Source organism: Diceros bicornis, chromosome 1 (genome assembly GCF_020826845.1).
Source record: "Diceros bicornis minor isolate mBicDic1 chromosome 1, mDicBic1.mat.cur, whole genome shotgun sequence".
Lineage (NCBI taxonomy): Eukaryota > Metazoa > Chordata > Mammalia > Perissodactyla > Rhinocerotidae > Diceros > Diceros bicornis.
The window spans coordinates 37888125-37910499 of record NC_080740.1 but is presented as its reverse complement, the minus strand read 5'-3'; the positions used below and the strand labels follow the sequence as shown (position 1 = coordinate 37910499).

Genomic DNA, 22375 nt, shown 5'->3' with positions numbered 1-22375 from the left:
TGTTGACATTCTCACTGAGTTCATCTATTCTTCTCCCCAGATCAGTGAGCATCCTTAACACTCTTAGTTTGAACTCTCTGTCAGGTAGGTTGCTCATTTCTGTTTCACTTAGTTCCTTTTCTGGGGTTTTGTCCTGTTCCCTTACTTGGAATGTATTCTTTTGCCTCCTCATTTTGCCTCTTTCCCTGTGCTTGTTTCTATGTATTAGGTAGGTCAGCTACGTCTCCTGCTCTTGGATAGGTGACCTTATGTAAGTGATGCCTTAGGAGGCTTCCAGTGTGCTTCCCTCAGTTCTCAATGTTCCAGGGGTGACCCCTATGTGGGCTACATGTGTCCTTCTATTGTGGCCTGTTAGCTCTCCCTGTAGGCGCCCAGGGAGGCTGAGTTATGCTCCTGGCCAGCTGTTGTTATGCTCAGCTGCTTGTAGTTGTTGTGGGCCCTTCCGTCTCTTTATCAGGTGTGGGGAGCCCCAGCACGGTTGGCTGTAAGTTCTAATACCACATTTGTGTTGCAGTATTTCTTTTAACTGAGTAGGCCCCCAGCGTGGCAGGTTGTTAGGCTCAGGGCCTTACAATTGCTGTAAGCCTCTAGCCTATTAGGTCTCTTGTCAGCTCTCTGAGGATTGCAGCTGGGTGGGGCTGGCCTCAGGCACAGGAGCACCCAATTGTTTCAGGCTTTGGAAGGTGGGGCAAACCTCCTATGTGGGTCTTTGAGAAGCACAAGTCTTCTGCAGCTGACAAGCCCTGTTGCCCACAGGTCCACACCACTGCCAACACAGTCCTGCCCCGTGTGAGCGCCCCGACCTCCCCAAGAGGAGCCAGTCTCACCACGGCGGGAGCCCCACACACTCCGCCACCGCCCCACACTCTCCACCCGCTCCTTGTGCACACCCTGACCGCTCAAGTCGGCTCAGTTGCCAGGCTGCAGAGAATCCAGTCACCAATCTATGCAGGCCCACACGTTGCCTGAGGGCTTGTTGTTGGGTGGGGCCAGTCTCTAGGGTGGGTTGCCTGCCCGGGCTGAACTGGATTAAATCGGTGCTCTAGTGGGTGGAGCAGACCCTGGGCTAGCAGGCCTCAGGGAGAACTCCAATGGCGTCTGTGTCAGCACGCTCACACCAGGCCACAACAATGGCCGCCGCCAATGTCCCAGTCCCTGGAGAGGTCTCACCCCTCACCGAGATGCACTCAGGGCCTATTAGGTGAGTCTCTTGTCACCAAAGCACTGTGCACCTTTCTTTCTGGTGATTTTAGGATGCTTTCTGGAACGGGTGAGTTTGTGCGTGGGCCCTTTAAGAGCCAGTTTTAGTTTCTTTGTGAACCGGGTTTTCTGGGGGTCCTCCCCACTACTTTAGTAGCAGCAAAGTCAGATATTATGCCGCTGGTCTCGATTTTGCTGGGTCCACAAAATGCCCACAGCGGGGGCGCTCCTGGCTCAGGGCCCCGCGCCTCCAGGGAGGCTGCGTACCTGTGAGCTGCTCCCGGCAGCCGTGAAGCTGGCGGCTTGTGAAGGCGGTGTTTTTCCTCTCCGGAAAGGGGTCTCTGCCTCTTCTACCCCAGTTAGGATTGTCCGTTGTTGCAGGAGTTCCTCTTATCCAGTTTTCAGTTCTGTCTCAGGGGTAATTTTTCCACGAGTAGTTGTAAATTGGCTGTGTCCACGGGAGGAGGTGAGTTCAGAGTCTGCCTACGCCGCCATCTTGACTCCGCCTCTCGGAAACTGCTTTCTTTTCGAGATTAACATTTAAATCAGTAGACTGAGTAAAGCAGACTGCTCTCCCTAAGGTGGGTGGGCTTCATCCAATCAGTTGAAGGCCTGAATAGAATAAAAAGCCTCACCCTTATCTAAGTAAGAGAGAACTTCTCCTGTCTGACTGCCTTCGAACTGGGACATTGGCTTTTTCCTGCTTTCAAACTCAAATGAGTTTTATAATAAATCTTTTTTATTTTATGTAAAAAATATCACCAACACCATGATTTTATCTTATTTAAAGAGATTTAATATAAGGAATTGGCCCATGTGATTATGAAGGCTGGCAATTCCCAAGATCTGCAAGGTATTGGTAAGCTGGAGACCAAGGAGAGCCTAAGGCGGAGTTCCGGTCTGAGTCTGAAGGCCTGAGAACCAGGAGAGCCACACGTGTAGTTCCAGTCTGAAGGCTGGCAGGCTTGAGACCCAGGAGGAGCTGATGTTTCCATTTGATTCCAGAAGCAGAAAAAAGCCAATGTCCCACTTCAAAGGCAGTCAGGCAGGAGAAGTTCTCTTACTTGGATAAGAGTCAGCCCTTTTATTCTATTCAGGCCTTCAACTAACTGGATGAGGCCCACCCACATTAGGGAGGGCAATCTGCCTTACTCAGTGTACCTATTTAAATATTAATCTCAGATATATACAAACAAACATCCGATTGGTTCTGTTTCTCTGGAGAACCCTGACTAATACACATACCATATATACTTTTTCTCATCTTGCTTTTTTCACTTAACAGTATATTCTGGAGATCAATTGTAGCAATACAGAGATATTTCTCATTTTGATGGCTCCATAGGATTCCATAGTGTGGATGACACCTTGCTTTTTAACCAATCTCCTTCTAATGGACATCTCGGTCATTCCAGTCTTTTGCTAGTATAACTAATGTGGTAGTTACTACAGTTTATTCAACCATTTCCTTACCAGTGGGCATTTAAGATATCTCCAGTTTATTATTTTTTTGCTTTACAAAAAATTTATGCAATAAATACTTTTGTATATAAAGATACCAAGGAATGCTATATGAATATAGAGTCCCAAAGTGGGTCACAGGATATGTATATTTTTAATTTTTAAACAAATTTTCACAAAACTTGGCATATTCTTTTTAAAAAGTGTTACAGTAAATTACATTCCTACCAGCAATATATGGCAGTTTTCACTTCCCCACATCCTTTCCAGCACTGCATGTTGACACTCTTCTAATTTTTGCTAATATGATAGGTGAAAATAAAACTAATTGTTCTTTTAACTTGCATTCCCTGACTACTGGTGAGATGAAGCATCTCTACATATTTACCAGTCACTGAGATTTAGTTTTCTACGACTTGCCTACTTCTGTCATTTGCACATTATTGGGTTTTATTTTTCTTACTAATTTGTAAGCTTAGTATGTTACAAATATCAAATCTCCTTTTCAAATTATATCACTTAGTTTGCAGATCCATAAAAAAAATCTTTCAAAATCTTGCTATATACTTTGGTAAGGCAAAGCTCTTTCTTCTTGGAAATTCTACACATGCTTATAAGACAGTGGAGTAAGCTTCTAAAAGCCACAATATCTAGTTCATTTACCCTGACATTTCATAGGCACAGCTGTCTTAAAATATGAATATTTGAAAGGAAGAGTCTCCTCACCCCTATTTTTTACATTAAACATCAAAGTTATTTTTAGGTAAAAACTATTTCCATTAATATAAAGGTTGGAATTATATCAATAAACTTACAAAAGAATCAAGCTAAATAATTTAACCTTATATTATATTCCCCAAAGTAACTAAAATGTGTTCTTTTTCTTAGAGATATCCTTCCCTGAATCCCCCATCTTCCTGTCTCAATGTAGACTAATTGTCCTTTAAGCCTGCTGCAAAGCTATGGTTCTGAGATTCACCAGCTTCCTGTGAATTTCCTTCCTCTTTCTTATAGAGGAAAAAAATAAGAAAAAAATAAGAAAAAAACCTTTCTTATTGGTTTCTAGATCCCAAGTCTTTCTTTTATAATGTATTCTCTTACTTGGGAAGCACACATCTTTCAGTAACTTTCTAAAACGGAATGAGAAATACTTTCTTTTGAGACTTGCATGTATGAAAACGTCATTATAACCTCACACACGACTGAAAATTTGGGCACAAAATTCTGAGTTGAAAATTATTTCTCAGACCTCTGAAGTCACTTCTCTCTGTCTTTTGATTCTTGATCTTCTGTATGTGACTTGTCTTTATCCCTCCCTCCCTAAAAATTTTAGAATCTTCTCCTTATCCCTGGTATTCTTTAATTTCACAATGAAGTAACTTGGTATGAGTCTTTTTTTCTTTCATTGCTAAGCACCTGTTGGGCCCTTTGATCTGGGAACTCACATTCTTATGATCTAAGTAATCTTTGAAAAAAAATTGTTTTTGGCAATTTCCTCCTCTATGTTTTCTCTGTTTTGTTCTTATAACTCCTCTCCTGAAACTCCTACTGGTCAGATATTGATTACCTGATTCTCTACCTTTATCTTACTTTTTCTTTTCCATCTATTTGTTTTTTGCTTCTACTTTCTGGGAATCCTCTCAACTTTATCTTCCATTCCTTCCATTAAATATTCAATTTTACAATATTTTAAAATATATCCAAGAGCTTCATTTTGTCCCCAAATGTTCCTTTGTTGCTCCTATTCTTGATCTTTTCTTATCTCCTTGGGTGTCTGAGCCTGGGTTCCCTGAAAGCAGAGCCTGTGACAAAGGCTTATGCACAGGCAATTTTGAGGGGAATGTAATCCCAGCAAGATGTCAAAGATGAGGACTAAACAGAGAAAAGGAAAAGTCAAAAAAACAAGGATGGATTAGGGAGTTGGTTACTGCTACAGGCAGCTGGCTCTCAATCAATCCTATGGGACTTTCCGAGAAATCTTTTTGAAATATTCTCAAGAACTAGGTAAGGTACAGAAGGAAGTACCTATTCCATTCACAGGTGTCAGAGTGGTGTTAATTTTCCCTCACCTCCAAATTGTGCGTACTTGACTGCCAAGAGGGCTGCCACAACAAACTGCGGTGGCAGAAAAAGTCCCAGGGCAGGAAGGGGGTTATAGCTAGGGCCCAAAACATGGCAATGTCCAGTCACAGTTGGGTAAAGTTGGTCAAAGACTATGAAGAATTGGTTACGGCAACAGTGGCTAGACTAAGCAGTGGGGCCAAGAGGATTTTGAAGTGATATATAAGGGGTATCCGATATACTAGGAAAAGTAATGACAACTTTTAATTTTGTTCATGTCTTTCCTATTAGTTTGATTATGTTGTTTGCATTGGTCTCTACCCCTCATATTAGCAGCTCTCTTCAAGTGTCTGGTGACCTGTGGCTGTCCGCTGATATGTGAGGCCCTAAAAACATGACTGGAAGCTCTGTGTGTATGGGAGAGGCTCTTCAACAGAGGGGCTTTAGTGGAGGAGGATATGAAGAGTCCATATCAATGGAGCAACTTAAACTATCATTAACTAGTTCTTTTCTCTTGGCCTAATTTCCCTGTGGAAGAATAGGCTAGAATCTCTTGCCAAGAATAGGGTGGAGTGGGGTATAAGCCTGGCTGCCAACAATCCAGGAGCAAAGGCTGGGAGGGGGGAGTGGGCTGAGGTCCCACCACTGAGAAGGTAATCTTTAGGGTAATCTCCCGGCTCTTAGTTCAGTGCCCCTGCCCTCAGTTGTGTCTGTACCTGCAGTCTTCTGCAGGGGTGAATGAGAGGCCATGGCAATTGCTAAGGTTTGTGATATGGTAAAGGGGATCTGAGGGTCTATCTGCTCCGATATAAACTTCTAGGTAATTCTCCTATTTTCAATCCTACTAGTACCTCCAAATCCTAAAATCTTTCTGGGATCTGCAGTGCAAATCCACATGCTTCCATGGTTATTCCACTGCCAACTTAAATTTCAGCCTTCTCAGATTTGCTCAGTTAGATATGATTCATTCAGAAGTTTTCCAGCTTCGAAAATTTTATAGCTGTTACCATCTCTCTGATTCTCTTTGTCCTTTTGGGTCTGTGTTATTTAAAAAAAAAAAATTCTTCACAGTCACTTGTGGTTTGAGAGAGCCTAAATGTAAATGAGTGTGTTTAATAATCTATGTTTAACTGGAAGTTTCTGCCCTGTTACTTTCTAAAATATTAAAAAAAGTTAATATCTCTTATTGTGCACCACCTATGAATAAACACTGTGAGAGATTTATAATATGGGCCATTAAATAACTCACTCTCCCCCTTGCCTTCTGCTATTGGCTCCTTGCTGTTTCTCAAACACCTCAAGCATGCCCCTACCTCTGCACCCTGCCATTTGCTATTTCCCATCTGGATCACTCTTGCCCAACAAATCCTCACTACTCCCTCATCACTTCCTTCAGGTTTTCACTCAAATGTTACTTCATCAGAGACACCTTCCCTACCTACTCTATACATCACAGCAACAGCCCAACGGACCCCCCACCCTGCTCCTCCCTATCCCTTTTTCTCCAGAGTACTTATCACACTCTAACATATTATATATTATTTGTTTCCATTTGAATTTATGCTCTAATGTAAACTGTTTTGTCCCTGCTGTATATATCCCAGTACCTAGAACAAGCCTGGCACATGGCTGATGCTCACTAAGTATTTACTGAAAGAAAGGGAGGGGAGGGGAGGGGGAAAGGAAGGAAGGAAAGAAGGAAGGTTGCTTGGTTGTTTGGGCATTGTATTTGATAGAATATAACGGGAGATGAAACTCTTTTGACTGTTTCTTGAGGTTAAATTATGACCTGGCCCAGAGGTTTCCCTGATTTTGGCACATCCTAACCAAACCATAACTTAATCTTCTCATAATTTCCCCCCCAAAACAAAGGGAAAAGAGAAAAAAGATACTGCTAATCACTCCGTGCAATACTGTCTCTAGCTCCACGAGGCCAAGGACTCATTCACCTGGCACAGTAGGCACTTAAAGAACATGTCGAATGAATGAAGACCAGGACCTCCCTGAATGTTCTGCTTTGCATAACCTTCCTCTAGGACTTTTACACATCTCTGAACTGATAGAAACCCTGATAATCACAGACTGAATTTCCTATGGCCTCAACAGAATGGGGCTTAGAGTCAGACTAATTTTATTTAGAAAAAATAAAGTGACTTTTACATCCCAGAGCTCTTGGAGTAACATTCATACACGCCACAATCTAAGGAAATGTTCCAAAGAGAACATTTGAGGAGGGAGGACAAGAACTGTAAGGAAAACCTTGGTCTATCTGGAAGAGGAACACCACTAATGGTTCACAAGATAAGACCAAATAAGAAAATGTGGGCCAATTATGAGAAATCAGGATATGAGAGTGTTAGGACTTAAAAAAACAGTTTAGCTTTGACTTTGGGATGGAACAGTCAAGTGGAGCCCCAAAAGGTTTTGTGTTCAAAAGCAACTAAGTATTTGCTGAAATTATTTTTCATCATTTTAGCAAAGAGGGATCAGATGCAAGGCTTAAACCTATGTGTATAAAGTAAATTTTGCAATTTCTTAATATAGATTTTCGAAAAGGATTTGTTATCTCCCACTCCAGATCTCATCCTACACAACATGCTATGAGATACACTACTCTTGATTTGTGAAATAATTGAGTTTTAGAACAATTTAGTGAGTTTCTGACTATCAAAAACAAAAGTACAAATTAAATAAATCAACATTAACAGCTGATTAACAGTGATAAAATATACTTTTATTTTTTGTTGAGTCAGAGGGCCGTAAAAAAAATTATTGCTAAAGTAGATATCAGGCAAACAGAAAGGTACTTTAGAAGTCCAGTTACCTTGGAGTTTATTTAAACTAAGAGAAAAAGGTCATAATGTTTTCATGCAATACATACTTGGTTCTTTAAATAACAATTGTGACATAGAAATAATTAAGGAATGCTGCACCTGTGATCCATACAAAACACCAACGTTTTGGGTTGTACATAATTTAAAGAAATGTCTCAAACACTTTTCAAAACACTGTAGTAGCCAATACACAGAGGCATGCCTTAGGTGGGCATAGGAATGCAGTTTAGAAAAGAAAGAAAAAAAATCACACTAGAACTACTCAATTTCTTCAAAATCACTGAGCAAGAAAACAACGTTGAACTTCCATACTGATTTTACACTTCTATACAGTACCTTGACTTAAATCCAAGAGCAAAAGTTAAGACTCTCCTCCTCTATTTTTGGTAAACAACTGCATGGTAAACTTAGATGACTTTTCCCCCTGGATTTTACCTGGGAGTGGCCTTTTAAATTTTTTATTTAAAAGAGGGCAGGTTTGGCACTTTTATACTGATGTCACCAATGTTAATATTTCTTGGGATCTCAGGAAGATTCATATTCTTTACAGCTGATACAGCACGGGCTGGAGCTCCCGCTAAGCCAGCCTGTATACAGAAGCAAATAAAAGAAAAAGAAAATGTACAACTCAGGTGTAGCTCATCAAAAAACACTAAAAATGGAGGACAATGACAAAAGATTTTTTCATATAATAAGCTTAGAGACCAGATGGCAGTTTGAATTGGTATGGGATGGTTACTTTGAAATACTAATCTATAAAGAGAAAACAGTTGACACATTAAAAAATACAGTGAATACATGCAATGATAACAAGGTAAAGATTGAAATACAAATTAACTTGTACTACTTAGATATCTCACACAATATTCAAATTACAAAAGCTAGATCTTCACCTATATCTTGATTTAACTGACTTATGATATAACCATGAAGCATATTTTACGTTAGTTTCCTTGTCAAACATCTCTTGCAACAATCATGATAGATTTTGGTGTTTTTTTTGCTTTTAAAATGGCATTTATTATCAATATATGCTGTGAAATAAAAAAACTAAAACTAATAGATCATGCTTGCTTAGTCTCTTGACTTAGGGCTCAGCCCTTAAAACATTTCAAAGCAATAAAATCTTTTAAAATTTATTTTTTAAAATTGTGGAGGCTCCTCTAAACTTTTCTAGGAAAGTTCTAGAACATTAAAAAAAAAATCAGGTTTTTATGGTGAAGCCTCAATCCAAAGAGAACAGTTCTACCTAAAAATGACACTGCAAGAAGAGGATCATTCCAACCCTTCAATACATTAGTAAAAATATAATGATTAAAAATATTTTGTCATATAAAGTAGATTCAACAACATATCTTACAAAATACAAACTTAGAGAAAGAATAGCATAAACGCAAAAGGTAATATATATATATAAATAAATTTTAAAATTTCCAGTACAATTAGTGTATAATATTTGTCGTTCATCTTAGTAGGAAAATTTATAATTTTGAAAGAAAATATGCTTAAAAAACAAAATAAAAATGAATATATATCATTTTTCTCAAATAGCTACAGCAACAGTCTGTGTATTTTTAAGGTTTAATTTATATACCAATTAGATTTCATCAATTTTATTCAGGCTGTATAATAAAGTAAAGCCAACAAAAACATCTGAATTCAGTGGCATACGTCATCTTGCACAAAAGCAGACAATTAAGTAACAAAAACAAATCTTCCACTTTCCTTAGATTACATATATAAGAGACAGTGTCTGTGTAATTAGAAACATGAGTTTTAAAGTTTCTTTTTGTAATTTTAGGGTTTTTTTCTTTTATGTAATCCTACCTCTTTTGTTAATCAAAAAAATAGTAATAATAAAGCTGTTACCTGAGAAAAATCTTGACTGATACAAAATAGGCCAGTGTAAACTATTTGCTGAATAAAGGATACAAACATTGTTAAGCAATGAAATAAAAGCCATGGATTATCAAGTCAGAATTGGAAATAATAGAAAAATCAGTAAAATAGTATTAATAATAGATATGGTTCACACAGGCAATGATAAGGGTGATATAGATGAAAAACTCCATACCCAATTAAAGAATGAATAGGGCTGGAGAATTCAATTTTTGTAATTAAATGGAGATTAGTTGTTTTTGTTATATAACTAAAAATTTGATTGACCTCTACATTTATACCTACCTGAAGCAATGCAGTTTTTGTTGTACCCCACTTCCCTCCCACTGCCCGAAAAGATGTTGGAGATACAAATGAATATTTTTTAAGGTGGCATGAATCATATTCAAAAGGGTTTTTAACTTGATTATTTCAAGTTCATTGTCTAGCTACCAAAATTTAGAATGGTTTAAGACCAAAGAAGAATCCAGTTCAGACAGCTTTACCATATTCCTTTTACCTACCATCTAGGCCCTCTTCCTTTTACCAGGAAGTATGTTGTCTGCCAAGGGAACAAAAATTATTTTACAAAATTACAGACATCCTAGAACTAGTAACATTTTTCTAGGTAGAAGTATTTCATAATTTTTCTAATTAAAAAACCAATTTGTCACTATTTTTACTTTGGAATTTCTATACAGGGTACAAATGATGAGTAGACTATAGAAAAGTATTAAAAAGATATTTGAATAAAAATATTTTTAAAGACATGAATTATTAGAGGATTTTATTATTGAGAAAGAGAGAGAAGGCAGATATGTGTGTGTGTATGTATGTATGTGTGTGTGTGTTTTACTGGATGCCATGGTTTACATTTATAAATAGTAAAAATAATTTTTTCAGTATTAAATTAAATGTCACTGTCAAGAAGCCTTCTTTTTCATAATACCCTGTACCATGAATAGCTAAACTGAACTTAAGCAAAGAAAATGAGAATAAAAATGTGTCCTGTTAAATTTCATTAGATTAAGTTGTTTCTCTGTGACCAAAGAGGGTTTAACTGTTGGCTGCTAATGAGAATACATAAAGTCAATATACCAATTGATTTAAATAGCATATATGTGCCAAGTTCTTATTATGTAAAACCAAAAGAAATTTCTGAGTACAACAAACTACAATTCTTCTAAACATAAGCAGCAAGCCATAGACATGCAAAGGATGGTAACTATTCAGAACACGCAAATGAATTAAGAGAATCAAATTATTTCTCAAGCATGTTCAATACTTTTGTGTAGTATGTCATGAATTCAAATGGTAGGAAATGAAAAAATTGTAATGTGTACTTCAATTAAGTTTTAATTAAATATTTTAAGAAATCAGATTCTGCAGAATATAAAATACAAAAAAAATATGAGAAGGACAGTTGATCAGTAAGTAGATGCTTAAATGAGCTATCAATGTTTATATATAAAAACTTCCGGCTTAAAAAAAGACGATTCATGTTACTCAGGTAATCAACACTAGAACTGCTATAAAACAAATTTCATTTTCAGACTTCTGTGAAAGTGAAGTCTGAAACATTTTTTATTAAAGAATAAAATGTAAAAGAGGTAATACGCCATTAGGAAATCAGTTTGCCAACACAGAAGTGTAAAGTAATTTTCATCTTAGTTAAGTTTTTTTTCAGTAAAATATACTCAAAGCAGCAGGATAACTTTACTAACACAATTTTTTGAACACTAAAATTTACAGAAATTAAGTTTACCTGACTTGTTAGTGGAATGTATAACTTAAAATGCAAAAATAAGATACTTCTGACAGTACAATATAGTTCTTAAAGATTTAAGATTACACAGTTGACACACAGCAGAAATAAAAAGAATGAAACCCTACTGGAGAAATAACTTGTTTCCATCGGTTGTTATACTTGAGCACCACCATTGCAGGTAGACTGCAGCAACTCCACTAACAAAAACAAATATATGAATCCAAAGCAGTTAAGAGTATGAATTGGATGGAAGAATGAAGTACAGTATATAAAAGAATGGTCATGTTTTCTCTCCCATGAGATTAAATAAATTAACAGAATTAAGAGAAAGAAAACAAAATGAAGTCTGCAAGTATACCAAAATGAGGCCAAACAGATAGAAGACTTATACAGACATACTCTCGGAAATTTCAAGCACTTGAATCACAAAGATAGTAATGGATGGATATGATTTGTTTTTGATTTTGTTTTTAAATTGCCAGACCCAAAAATAAACAAAATATGTGCAAGCAAAACTGAAAAAGCAGCATTACTAAAATACAATTGAAAGAATCTGAAAGCTCCCTTTTCCTCATGCAATAAGCAATTAACTTTCTCGAAGGGAAAGGGAAAGAATCTGGATATTTATTTCATCTAAGATATAAAATACCATCCTACCATCTTAAAATATTTTTTCAAGCTTGAAATATAGCATAATAAGATGGTAGTTGGGATAAATTGTACATACTAAAACCTTTACCCACCCTTCCTGCTGGAAGTTGCTATATGCACATTCATAATTTTGACCTAACAGCAAAGTGAAAGAACATCAACATTAATAAACACAGTATTAAATGGTTTCAGACTCAAAATCATTAACAAAATAATGGCAGATTTGGAGAGCATGTTTTGAGCAAAATGCAAAATGTCAATATTTTAATTTCTGAATGTAAAATAGAATAACTTTTAATCCAGGAACTTATAATAGACTTCTTCTTTGCTTTAAAGGCAGTGCTTTAATACTGCAATTATAAACAGACAGGTTAGAAATGCTGATGACAATCCTCTATTGAGCAAGAACTTTGGTACTTTATTAAAAATTTTATCAAAATTAGAATATTTAAAAATTTTTAAACCTTCCAAATTACTAGTCATTTTATATAATCTTCAGTTATAGTTTTAATTTCTACCACAGGATTTGCCTGTGTGTTATAAATATAGCAGATCAATGTTACTCATGGATTTAATTAACTAGTTTTGACCATTACTCGTGACCTCAGGGATCCTTACCATAATTTTGTAGAAGAATAACTGCATGTCAAGGGAGAGGGCAGAACCAATTCATCTGTATCTTAGGGCCACGTTTCTTATTCTCTACCCTTTGAAAACAGATAATTAATTAAAAAAAAAAAAGCTAACTACTAGTTCTAGTGATGGAAGTTAAGAGACCCAAGTGGTTGATGGTTCTTTGCTAGAAAATAGCAATTTACGATTAGTTAAAGACTGGAACATAGAAATTGGCAGTGATTTGGATCAATGGACTGAATGCGTACCTTCTATTCCAGCGACAAAATAATGAGGATCCAGGGAGCAAAAGTGGTACCCACAACGTTCATCATCTAGCCCATGATCCAAGATAAGAAATTATAAAGCCACCTGTATGTTGCTGCTTCTCAGACACATCAAGAAAGTAATAATTTAGTGGCTAAAAAGCAATGCCAAATTCTCAGTGGCATTTTTCTAATTAGTAAGGTAGGTAGTCAAACTTGTTAAGTTTATAGATTTTTTTCCTCCATGGGACTCAATAAAGCATTTTCATTTTGAAGTTTTTAAATGGAGGCCTATAAACATTTTCATTTTTCATAAAATGGCTTTGTACGAAAAAGTCATTCATCACCATCTACATGGAAATTTTTAAAAAGTACTTCACATAGCTAACTTATGGTGTGAAAAAATGCACAGGAAATACCAGAGAAAATTTAATTTTGTAAAGCTAGGAGTCTATTAAAAACACCTCCAATATTTGCCAAAATATGCTTTGCAAAAATGTTCAAGGTTTACAATATTTTATTGAGTCTAATGACGTGTTTGGATGTCAGAAGGTTGCTACAGTGGAAATCCATTTTATTTTGGTTAATATATTTAACTCCATCTTTTAGAGCATTTAATTCAATTTTAGAAGATTTCTGATCTTAGTTTTGTTGGCCACTTTTAATATGCACCTGTTAGTCACAGCTGCAAAAGCAATTCTGTTAAGACTTTGAAACTGAAAACCATTATGGGGGGAAAAAGTACCAAGTAACAGTCACTATTCTAAGCCTTCACTGCTTTCCACTTTGTATGCAAAACTCTAAAAGTTCAGCTTTTGGTTTGTAAATTGACAGCTTCCAAAACCCAGCAGGCAATTTTGTTAGAATCCTAACTTAGAAAGATGGGGAAAAAAAATCTGTGAGAGTTAAATCAAGATTGGTTCTGCCATATGATGCTCAAAATAAACTCTAAATTTTTATATACAAAGTAAATTGTCATTTCTACAAATGTAATTTGTCAGTTAAATGACAATGTTTAAAAAAAAGAACAAAAAATTTAAACTTTCTTTTTACAATGCAGGCAGACAAAACAGAACAAACATGACATCAATGATATACTAGTAAAATACACTAAATCCAATAAAAGATGAAACTACAAGGAGAAACTAGAATGGAAAATAGGCTACAGGGACTATATGGGTTCATTAACACAAAGAATTTTTGAGTCTGGCCTAAATAATTAATTGCCTTTGACATCATTTTGCTTTCCCTTTGTTAAAGTACATTTTTCTCAAAGTCAGCAATACCTTGTCTACCTGTCCTGTCTGGGAGATTGAAAGATAAAGGTCTGTAAGAGAGAAGAATGGAAAGAGCTAGAAAGATCAGGATGTTCGGAAAAAAGAGGACTGACTTTAAAAAAGTAGTGACTAAATTCAGACCCATTTATTCATTTTAAAAATAACATGAAATACATAAAGTCTCCCCAACCCCACCCCTCTACCTCCACCCCCAGGGAGTCCTTTTGTTCCTAGGCAGATTCCTGGGTGCGTCTTACACTTCCCCAAATCCCCACCAACCTCCCAGCTTAAACCCTCCTCTCCCAAGATCCCAATGTTATAAGAAACCATTTTTCTACCAAAGCAGGATAGATGAAAATACATTCCGAGCATATCTTTGCTTCTCCTCTCTTTAAAGATCTGGGTGATCTTTGCTTCTACCTGTCTAGGTATGGGGAATTAAACTGGTTCACTTTCGACTGTCACTGGAAATACCTTTAAGCCAAAATAATATTTTCCGTTTGTGACAAAATAAAGGCACCTAGATAGATACATGTTATATTCTAAAAGCTGTATCTTAATTATACCCAGGCTGATTTTTTAAAGATAAATGCTATTCTAAATATTACTTTAAATTAATTTTAAAAATATGGTTACCAGGTCTTGTCATCAATCATGATATTCTGGATTTTAATCAGGTCTTTCTTGGCAAGTTTTTGCTCACATAATAAATTTGAACTAAAATTTAGTAAAAGTCAGATTAATAAAAGCTTGTAGTTTGCTCTCAAATACTTTTGGATTATCCTGCAATCATATATTTGGTAGATATAACCAGTTTAAGTAACATGGAAATGAAACCCATATGGAAACTTCAGACATTTCAATATGTCTGGAATAAAGCTGGTAGCCTCCCAAACATACTTAAAATAAATGAAAATTAGTGAAAAATTTGAAAGTCAACATTATTTTCACCACAATTTCTTAAAATATGATCAGGACTAAATGGTTTCACTTTGACTCAAAATCCTATTTTTATTTATTTATTTATTTATTTTTGTGAGGAAGATCAGCCCTGAGCTAACACTCGATGCCGATCCTCCTCTTTTTGCCAAGGAAGATTGGCCCTGGGCTCACATCTGTGCCCATCTTCCTCTACTTTATATGGGACGCCGCCATGGCATGGCTTGACAAGCGGGGCGTTGGTGCGTACCCGGGATCCAAACCTGTGAACCCCGGGCCACCAAAGTGGAGCGCCTGCACTTAACCACTACAACACCAGGCCAGCCCCTCAAAATCCTATTTTATAACTAAAATATTAGCAGACATTACATAGAGAGGGAAAACTTGATAAATATAGAATATGTTGTGGTTTACCCCCAAATTTAAAACATACTTTCTTGTAAAGGAGAAAAAGAAAAACTAATTTGGTAGCAGATAACAACTGATTATACATGTTAAAAGATGACCAGTGGATGAAAAATAGAAGTATTCACTGGTATTCAAAACCATTTTAAATAGCACTGTTTCTGTGAAAGGATTTTTTTCTAAGTTATAGTATTATAACTATTTCCATCAGAAATGTAAATTCTGTATTTTACTGCTTTTTATAGATAAAAATTGCCTCATTAACAAAGTTTTACTGGACAATCAAAAGGCAAATATCCGTTATGCAATTATTATAGGTCCTTCATGACTTTTGTCAATATTATATATAGAAAACTAAGGAGAAAAAGAAAATAAAAAGGACACCACCAACGGAAAGGAGTTAAATACCTGGAAATGTGAAAATTCCAGACAGGAGGTCAATATAGTTTGACAGATGATTACACAGAATTCACAAATTACCACATATTCATTCATATTAAACTGATTAATGGACTGTGTCACTGTCTGTCTCTTGGCATTTAAAATCAATATCCATACAGTTTTGTAAAGCAAGGTTTAACAGATTACATAAATTTCAAGTTATCATTTTAAGACTTTAAAAACTATAGCTTAGAGTTTATAGTAAATCTTTTACTATACTAAACAATGTATTGCAAACCAACTATACTAAATAAGATTGAGTCATTTTCCTTGTTTTACAACAAAATTTTCTCTATTAATCTAGTATGTCTTTCCCTTTCAAAAATCAATATTCTAAAAATTGGCTATAGAACATACAAAATATATACAGTTACTGGAAAGAGTCATAATTTTAAGCTCTTCACCAGTATAAGCCTCTCCTTTGGGAAACCAATAGGGATGGTAAATTGAGATAAGAAGTGCAGGACTATTTTAATTTAAAATAGAACATTGGAAAACATTTTCTTTCCATTTTTTTTTTTATTATTATTTATTTATTTATTTTTCCCCCAAAGCCCCAGTAGATAGTTGTATGTCATAGTTGCACATCCTTATAGTTGCTGTATGTGGGACGCGGCCTCAGCATGGCTGGAGAAGCAGTGCATCGGTGCGCGCCCGGGATCCGAACCTGGGCTGCCAGCAGCGGAGCGCGCGCGCTTAACTGCTAAGCCACGGGGCCGGCCCTTTTTAATTTTTTTTTATTTATTTTGGAAAACATTTTCATACAAAGCTTCGATGTTTCTAACTCTCAGACTTCAGATTTATCTATCATCCTGTGTTTCATTCAATTCCAGTGAGCACAGTGTTGTGTTAAACTAATCCTTTAAAGTGCCAACAAGAAAAACATTCTTCAGAACTCACCTGCTGTAAATTAATGCTAGCATATTTTTAATACTTTGCTGCTTTTATAGTAATATTTAGTTTAAATCAACCAAACACCTGAATTTGTACTAAGTATAAATAAAATTTATTTTTCTAATCTGAGTTATGACTATAAATACCAAACATAAGACGATCCTCAAACATAGTGTGGAATGAGATATTGAGACTATTCATCTTTCTAAACTTTTGCTATAGCAACAAGAAACAACCAAAATAATGTGAACTTGAGTGGCTCAGCTACAGCACCTGTTATTGATATGCAACCTAGGACTTGAGGGAAGAGTCACTAAAATTCTGAAGTAGGGTTTTATACAGTGCTAAAGTGCTGGCTGGTCCTCATTCACCCAGTCTAACAGCACCAAGTTAGCCACGTATAACTAACCAAATCTTCCTCTTACAGAATGCAGTAAAGGCCATGAATACATGTATCATTGTATAAAATATATAACTTAGCTAACTTGTCAGTGACCTTTGGGAAGGATTTAGAAAAAGATTAAGGCACTGAATTTCTTTTTTCAGTGTGTACTCAGGCTTGCTAAGCACGTATTATAACATAAAATTACTTCCTCATGAGAATTCCATTTCCCATCCTTTCCTTTTCCAGAAATAGTTTTGTAACACTAAATTTATATATCTTCAAAATATCAGTTCTAAGATTTCCTTGATAATGACTAAATAAGGTTTTATAAAGCAAATATTGATTCCATTATTCAAATAAATAGTTTCTTTTTTTAAGCAACAAGAATTTGGAATTGTGTTTATTACCCAAGGCAGTTATGACTGTGGCTAAAAGAAGTATGCAAAACTATTTGGTAGATAGTAGTCACAGAACATTTAACATACTAAAATATGTATATTCCATTTTTTAAAACTGAATAATCATACCATCTGTACCTAAAGGGTGATACTGAAGGACAAACAGTGAAAGCTACAACTCATGCATAATTTATGATCATGCTTACTACCTTCATCATTAACTAAAGCACTTTCCATTCTTACCTCAGATTTCTCCAGTTTATTTTGTGCATCAATTTGTGTAACAATCTCATTCATGTTGGTCTCCAATACCATTCCCCCCATCACCATTTCTGCAAGAATATTATGAACCTAAAGGAAAAAACAATACACATCCATACAGAAAACTCACTACAAAAATGTTTTATGTTTCCAGTAGGTTTTGTTTCAAATACTGCAGTGTCTATTTTGTAAGTATGAGCTGTAAAATAAAAATTATTTGGAGTGAGGGCACATAATCTACTTTCATCACTACTGTGAAGACTTAGGCAGTTATATAACCTCTTAATTTTTAGCTTAATGGGCTGTAAGACAGAGATAATAATAGTACCTCCTTCACAGATTGTTGAAAGGATTAAATGAGGTCGTCCATGGAAGTGCCCAAAACAAAGTAAATAATCAATAAACATCAGCTACCACTATTATTGTATCAAGTTTCATGCTATAAAAAGATGATCTATAAAGGCCTTTTATACCAGATTCTTAGACAATAATTACTAAGTTGTTTTATGTTCAAAGTATTTAATGAAGCTATGTGGTACTACTGCAAGCTCTAGATTGAAAAAAAGCATAATTTTCTTTTTATTGTAGGTTCTTTAATAATGCTTTTATCCCAAAGCCCTCCCTATATGTAATACTCAGATTTTTTATCATCAAATACATCTTACAATGACTAAAAACTGCTTCTTCCATTGGGGATAAATAATATAACTCAGGTGTTTTTTCATAAGGTATTTATTGGATCAAAAATTACCAATTCAGGAGAGTGCCATGAGCATCACGGCTGAGTGAGCTTTCCCGTAAACTCTCCCCGGATAAGTTACAACAAAAACAACATTCACATGCCAACAAAGGACAGTCAACAACACAAGGGGACGTCTGAGAGACCGACACAGCCGCACATGTGCGAGTGGAGCCCCCAGAGGAATTGGGGAGAGGTAAGAAGAAATCCTCCCCCTCCCCATCTGATCAGCGCCTCCCGGTATGTGCGGCTCTCAGAGAGGGGGGAGGGGCGGCCCTCTGCGGGAAAACCGTCGCTTTCCAAGCCCACTCACAACCCGTGGGAAAATCCCATATGGAGGAGTCTGAACTGTTGTGGGGGTGTCGTCAACATCTGAGCACCCCAGGAGAGGAGACAGCGAGGGAAGAGCGAGAAGCCCTCCAGGATGGGGCAGGCAAAAGAGAGAGCCCCCCCCCCCCCCCCCCCCCGCACCCCCCGCACTCCAGCTCAGCCAGTCAGCCAGAATGCTCGGCTTGGGGATGGCTGTGGCTCAGAATACATAGCCCTTGACTCCCACCCAGTGGCGCCAGGTGGAAACTGCAACCAGATATTCTTAGGATGAGGAAAAACAAATCAAACTCAGCAGGCACAATGCAAAACTACATTAAATCTCCAGACCAGAAGCAGAATGACAAGCACCCAGAAATCAACCCTGTAGGCACAGGAATTTATAACCTAAAGGACAGAGAATTCAAAATAGCTATCATAAAAAAGCTCAACAAATTACAAGAAAACACCTATAAACAATTCAATGAGATCAGGAATTTCTTCACAAAAGAGATTGAAACCATAAAGAAAAATCAATCAGTATTGTTGGAGATGAAAAACACAATGAAGGAGGGGCCAGCCCAGTGGCGTAGCGGTTAAGTGTACACGCTCTGTTGCAGCAGCCCGGGGATGGGATCCCAGGTGCGCACCGATGTACTGCTTGTCAAGCCATGCTGTGACAGCGTCACATATAAAGTGGAGGAAGATGGGCACGGATGTTAGCCCAGGGCCACTCTTCTTCAGCAAAAAGAGGAGGATTGGTGACAGACGTTAGCTCAGGGCTAATCTTCCTCACAAAAAAAAAAACACAATGGAGGAGATAAAGAAAAATCTGGAATCTTTAAAGAATAGAGCTGACAATATGGAGGAAAGAATTAGCAGTATTGAGGATAGGAATGCAGATATGCCCCAGATGGAGGAGGAGAGAAAACAAAGACTAAAAAGAAATGAAGAAATTCTCAGAGAAATATCCTACTAAATTAGGAAATGTAACATAAGGATTCTAGGAATTCCCGAGGGAGAAGAGAGGGAAAAAGGAACAGAGAGCTTATTCAAGGAAATAATAGCTGAGAACTTCCCAAATCTGGGGAACAAGCTGGAAATTCCAGTAAAAGAAGCCAATAGATTGCCTAAATATATCAACAGGAAAAGGCCCTCTCCAAGGCATATAGTAGTAAAGCTGGCAAAAGTGAATGACAAAGAAACAATACTAAGGGCAGCTAGACAAAAACAAAAAACAATGTACAAACGAATTCCCATCAGGCTCTCAGATTTCTCAACAGAAACTTTACAGGCTAGGAGAGACTGGAATGATATATACAAAATTCTGAAAGACAAAAACTTTCAGCCAAGAATACTCTATCCAGTGAAAATATCATTCAAATATGATAGAGAAATAATAACTTTCCCAGATAAACAAAAACTAAGGGAATACATAGCCATGAGACCCCCACCACAAGAAATGCTCAAGAAGGCCCCCATGCCTGAAAAAAAAAAGAAGAGAAAGAGGATACAAAGCTTTGAGCAAGGAGAAAAATAGGTAGACAAAATCAGAAAAATAGTAGCTCTCTATCAGAATAGATTAGCAAACACTTAAATACCAAAATCAAAGATTAAAGGAAGGAAAACACTAAAAATAAATATAACTTCATCACTTTAAACACACACCCACAACACAAGATGGAATAAGTTGTGATAATAACAACTTAGAAGAGGAAAGGGATCAAATCGACTTAGTGTAAGGAAATAAGAGGTCATCAGATAATGGACTATCACATCCATGAGATTTTTTATACAAACCTCAAGGTAACCACTAAACAAATAATCAGAATAGAACCACATATGATAAATAAACAGAAAACTAAAAGAGTCATCATAGGGCACTACCAAACTGAATTGGTAGTCCAAAACACACAGGACGAGAAACAAAGGAAATGCAAAAGAACCTGAAAATAAGCGATAAAATATACACATTAAGCCCTCATATATCAATAATCACTCTAAATGTAAATGGATTGAATTCTCCAATCACAAGACACAGAGTGGTGTGATGGATTAAGAAGCAAGACCCAACAATATGCTGCCTCCAGGAAACACATCTCAGCTCTGAAGACAAACATAGGCTCAGAGTGAAAGGATGGAAGACAATACTCCAAGCTAACGGCAAACAAAAGAAAGCAGGTGTTGCCATACTTACATCAGACAAAGCAGACTTCACATAAAACAGGTAATGAGTGACAAAGAGGGGCAATATATAATGATAAAAGGGACACTCCACCAAGAAGACATATCACTTTTAAATATATATGCACTCAATACAGGAGCACCAAGGTACATAAAGCAACTATTTACAAACCTAAAAGGAGATATTAACAACAACACAATAGTAATAGGGGATCTCAACACCCCACTCTCATCAATGGATAGATCATCCAGACAGAACGTCAATAAGGAAATAGTGGACTTAAATGAAAAACTATAGGAAATGGACTTAATAGACATATACAGAGCGCTCCATCCAAAAACAGCTGACTACACATTCTTCTCAAGTGCGCATGGAACGTTCTCAAGGATAGACCATGTTGGGAAACAAGGCAAGCCTCTATAAATTTAAGAAGACTGAAATCATAACAAGTATCTTTTCTGACCATAATGCTATGAAACTAGAAATCAACCACAAGAAAATTACTGGGAAATTGATAAAGATGTGGAGATTAAACAACATGCTACTGAACAACCAATGGGTCATCGATGAAATTAAAGGAGAAATAAAAAATTATCTGGAGACAAATGAAAATGAAAACACACCATACCAACTCATATGGGATGCAGCAAAAGCGGTCCTGAGAGGGAAACTCATAGCAATACAAACCCACTTTAACAAATAAGAAAAATCCCAAATAAACAACCTTAAACTATGCCTAATGAAACTAAAAAAAGAAGAACAAACAAAGCCCAAAGTCAGCAGAAGGAGAGAAATAATAAAAATTTAGAGCAGAAATAAATGAAATTGAAACAAAAAAACAGTAGAAAGGATCAATGAAACGAAGCATTGGTTCTTGGAGAAGATAAATAAAATTGACAAACCCTTAGCCAGACTCACTAAGAAAGAAAGAGAGAAGGCTCAAATAAATAAAATTAGAAAGGAAAGAGGAGAAATTACAATGGATACCACAGAAATACAAAGGATTATAAGAGAATACTATGAAAAACTAGAAAAACTTTTATCCTTAACCACAAATTTACTACTTTCTTTGCTCTTCTTCTTTCTTCAATTCATTCCTTCTATCTCAGACTTCCTTCTGTGTAAAGTACCCTCTTTAGAATTTCCTTCAGCAAAGGCTTGTTGGTGGCAAATTATCTCATAATTTCTCTGACAACATCTTTATTTTGCCCACACTCTTGCAAGATATTTTTGCTGATTTTAGAATTTCAGCTTGGGAGTTACTTTCTTTCAACATAGTTATCTTCTAACTTCTGTGGTTGCTGTTGAGAAATCAGTTCCCAATCTAACCATTGCTCTTGTGAAGGTAATGTGTCTTTTATTTCTGGATGATTTTAATAGCTCTTTCTCTGCTCTTCAATTTTACTATCATTAG

General features: G+C 36.5%; 1 protein-coding gene across 1 annotated transcript in view; it reads right to left on the bottom strand.

Moving 5' to 3' along the window:
- Nucleotides 1–7434: 7434 nt before the first annotated feature.
- AP3S1 (adaptor related protein complex 3 subunit sigma 1) overlaps nucleotides 7435–22375 on the bottom strand; it is a 58495-nt gene continuing 43554 nt past the window's right edge. The window contains exons 5-6 of the mRNA XM_058538849.1: nucleotides 17714–17821; nucleotides 7435–8143 (exon numbers count right to left, since the gene is read on the bottom strand). Coding sequence (XP_058394832.1) covers nucleotides 8015–8143; nucleotides 17714–17821 — 237 coding nt within the window. The 3' untranslated portion in view covers nucleotides 7435–8014. The remainder of the gene's footprint in view (nucleotides 8144–17713; nucleotides 17822–22375) is intronic.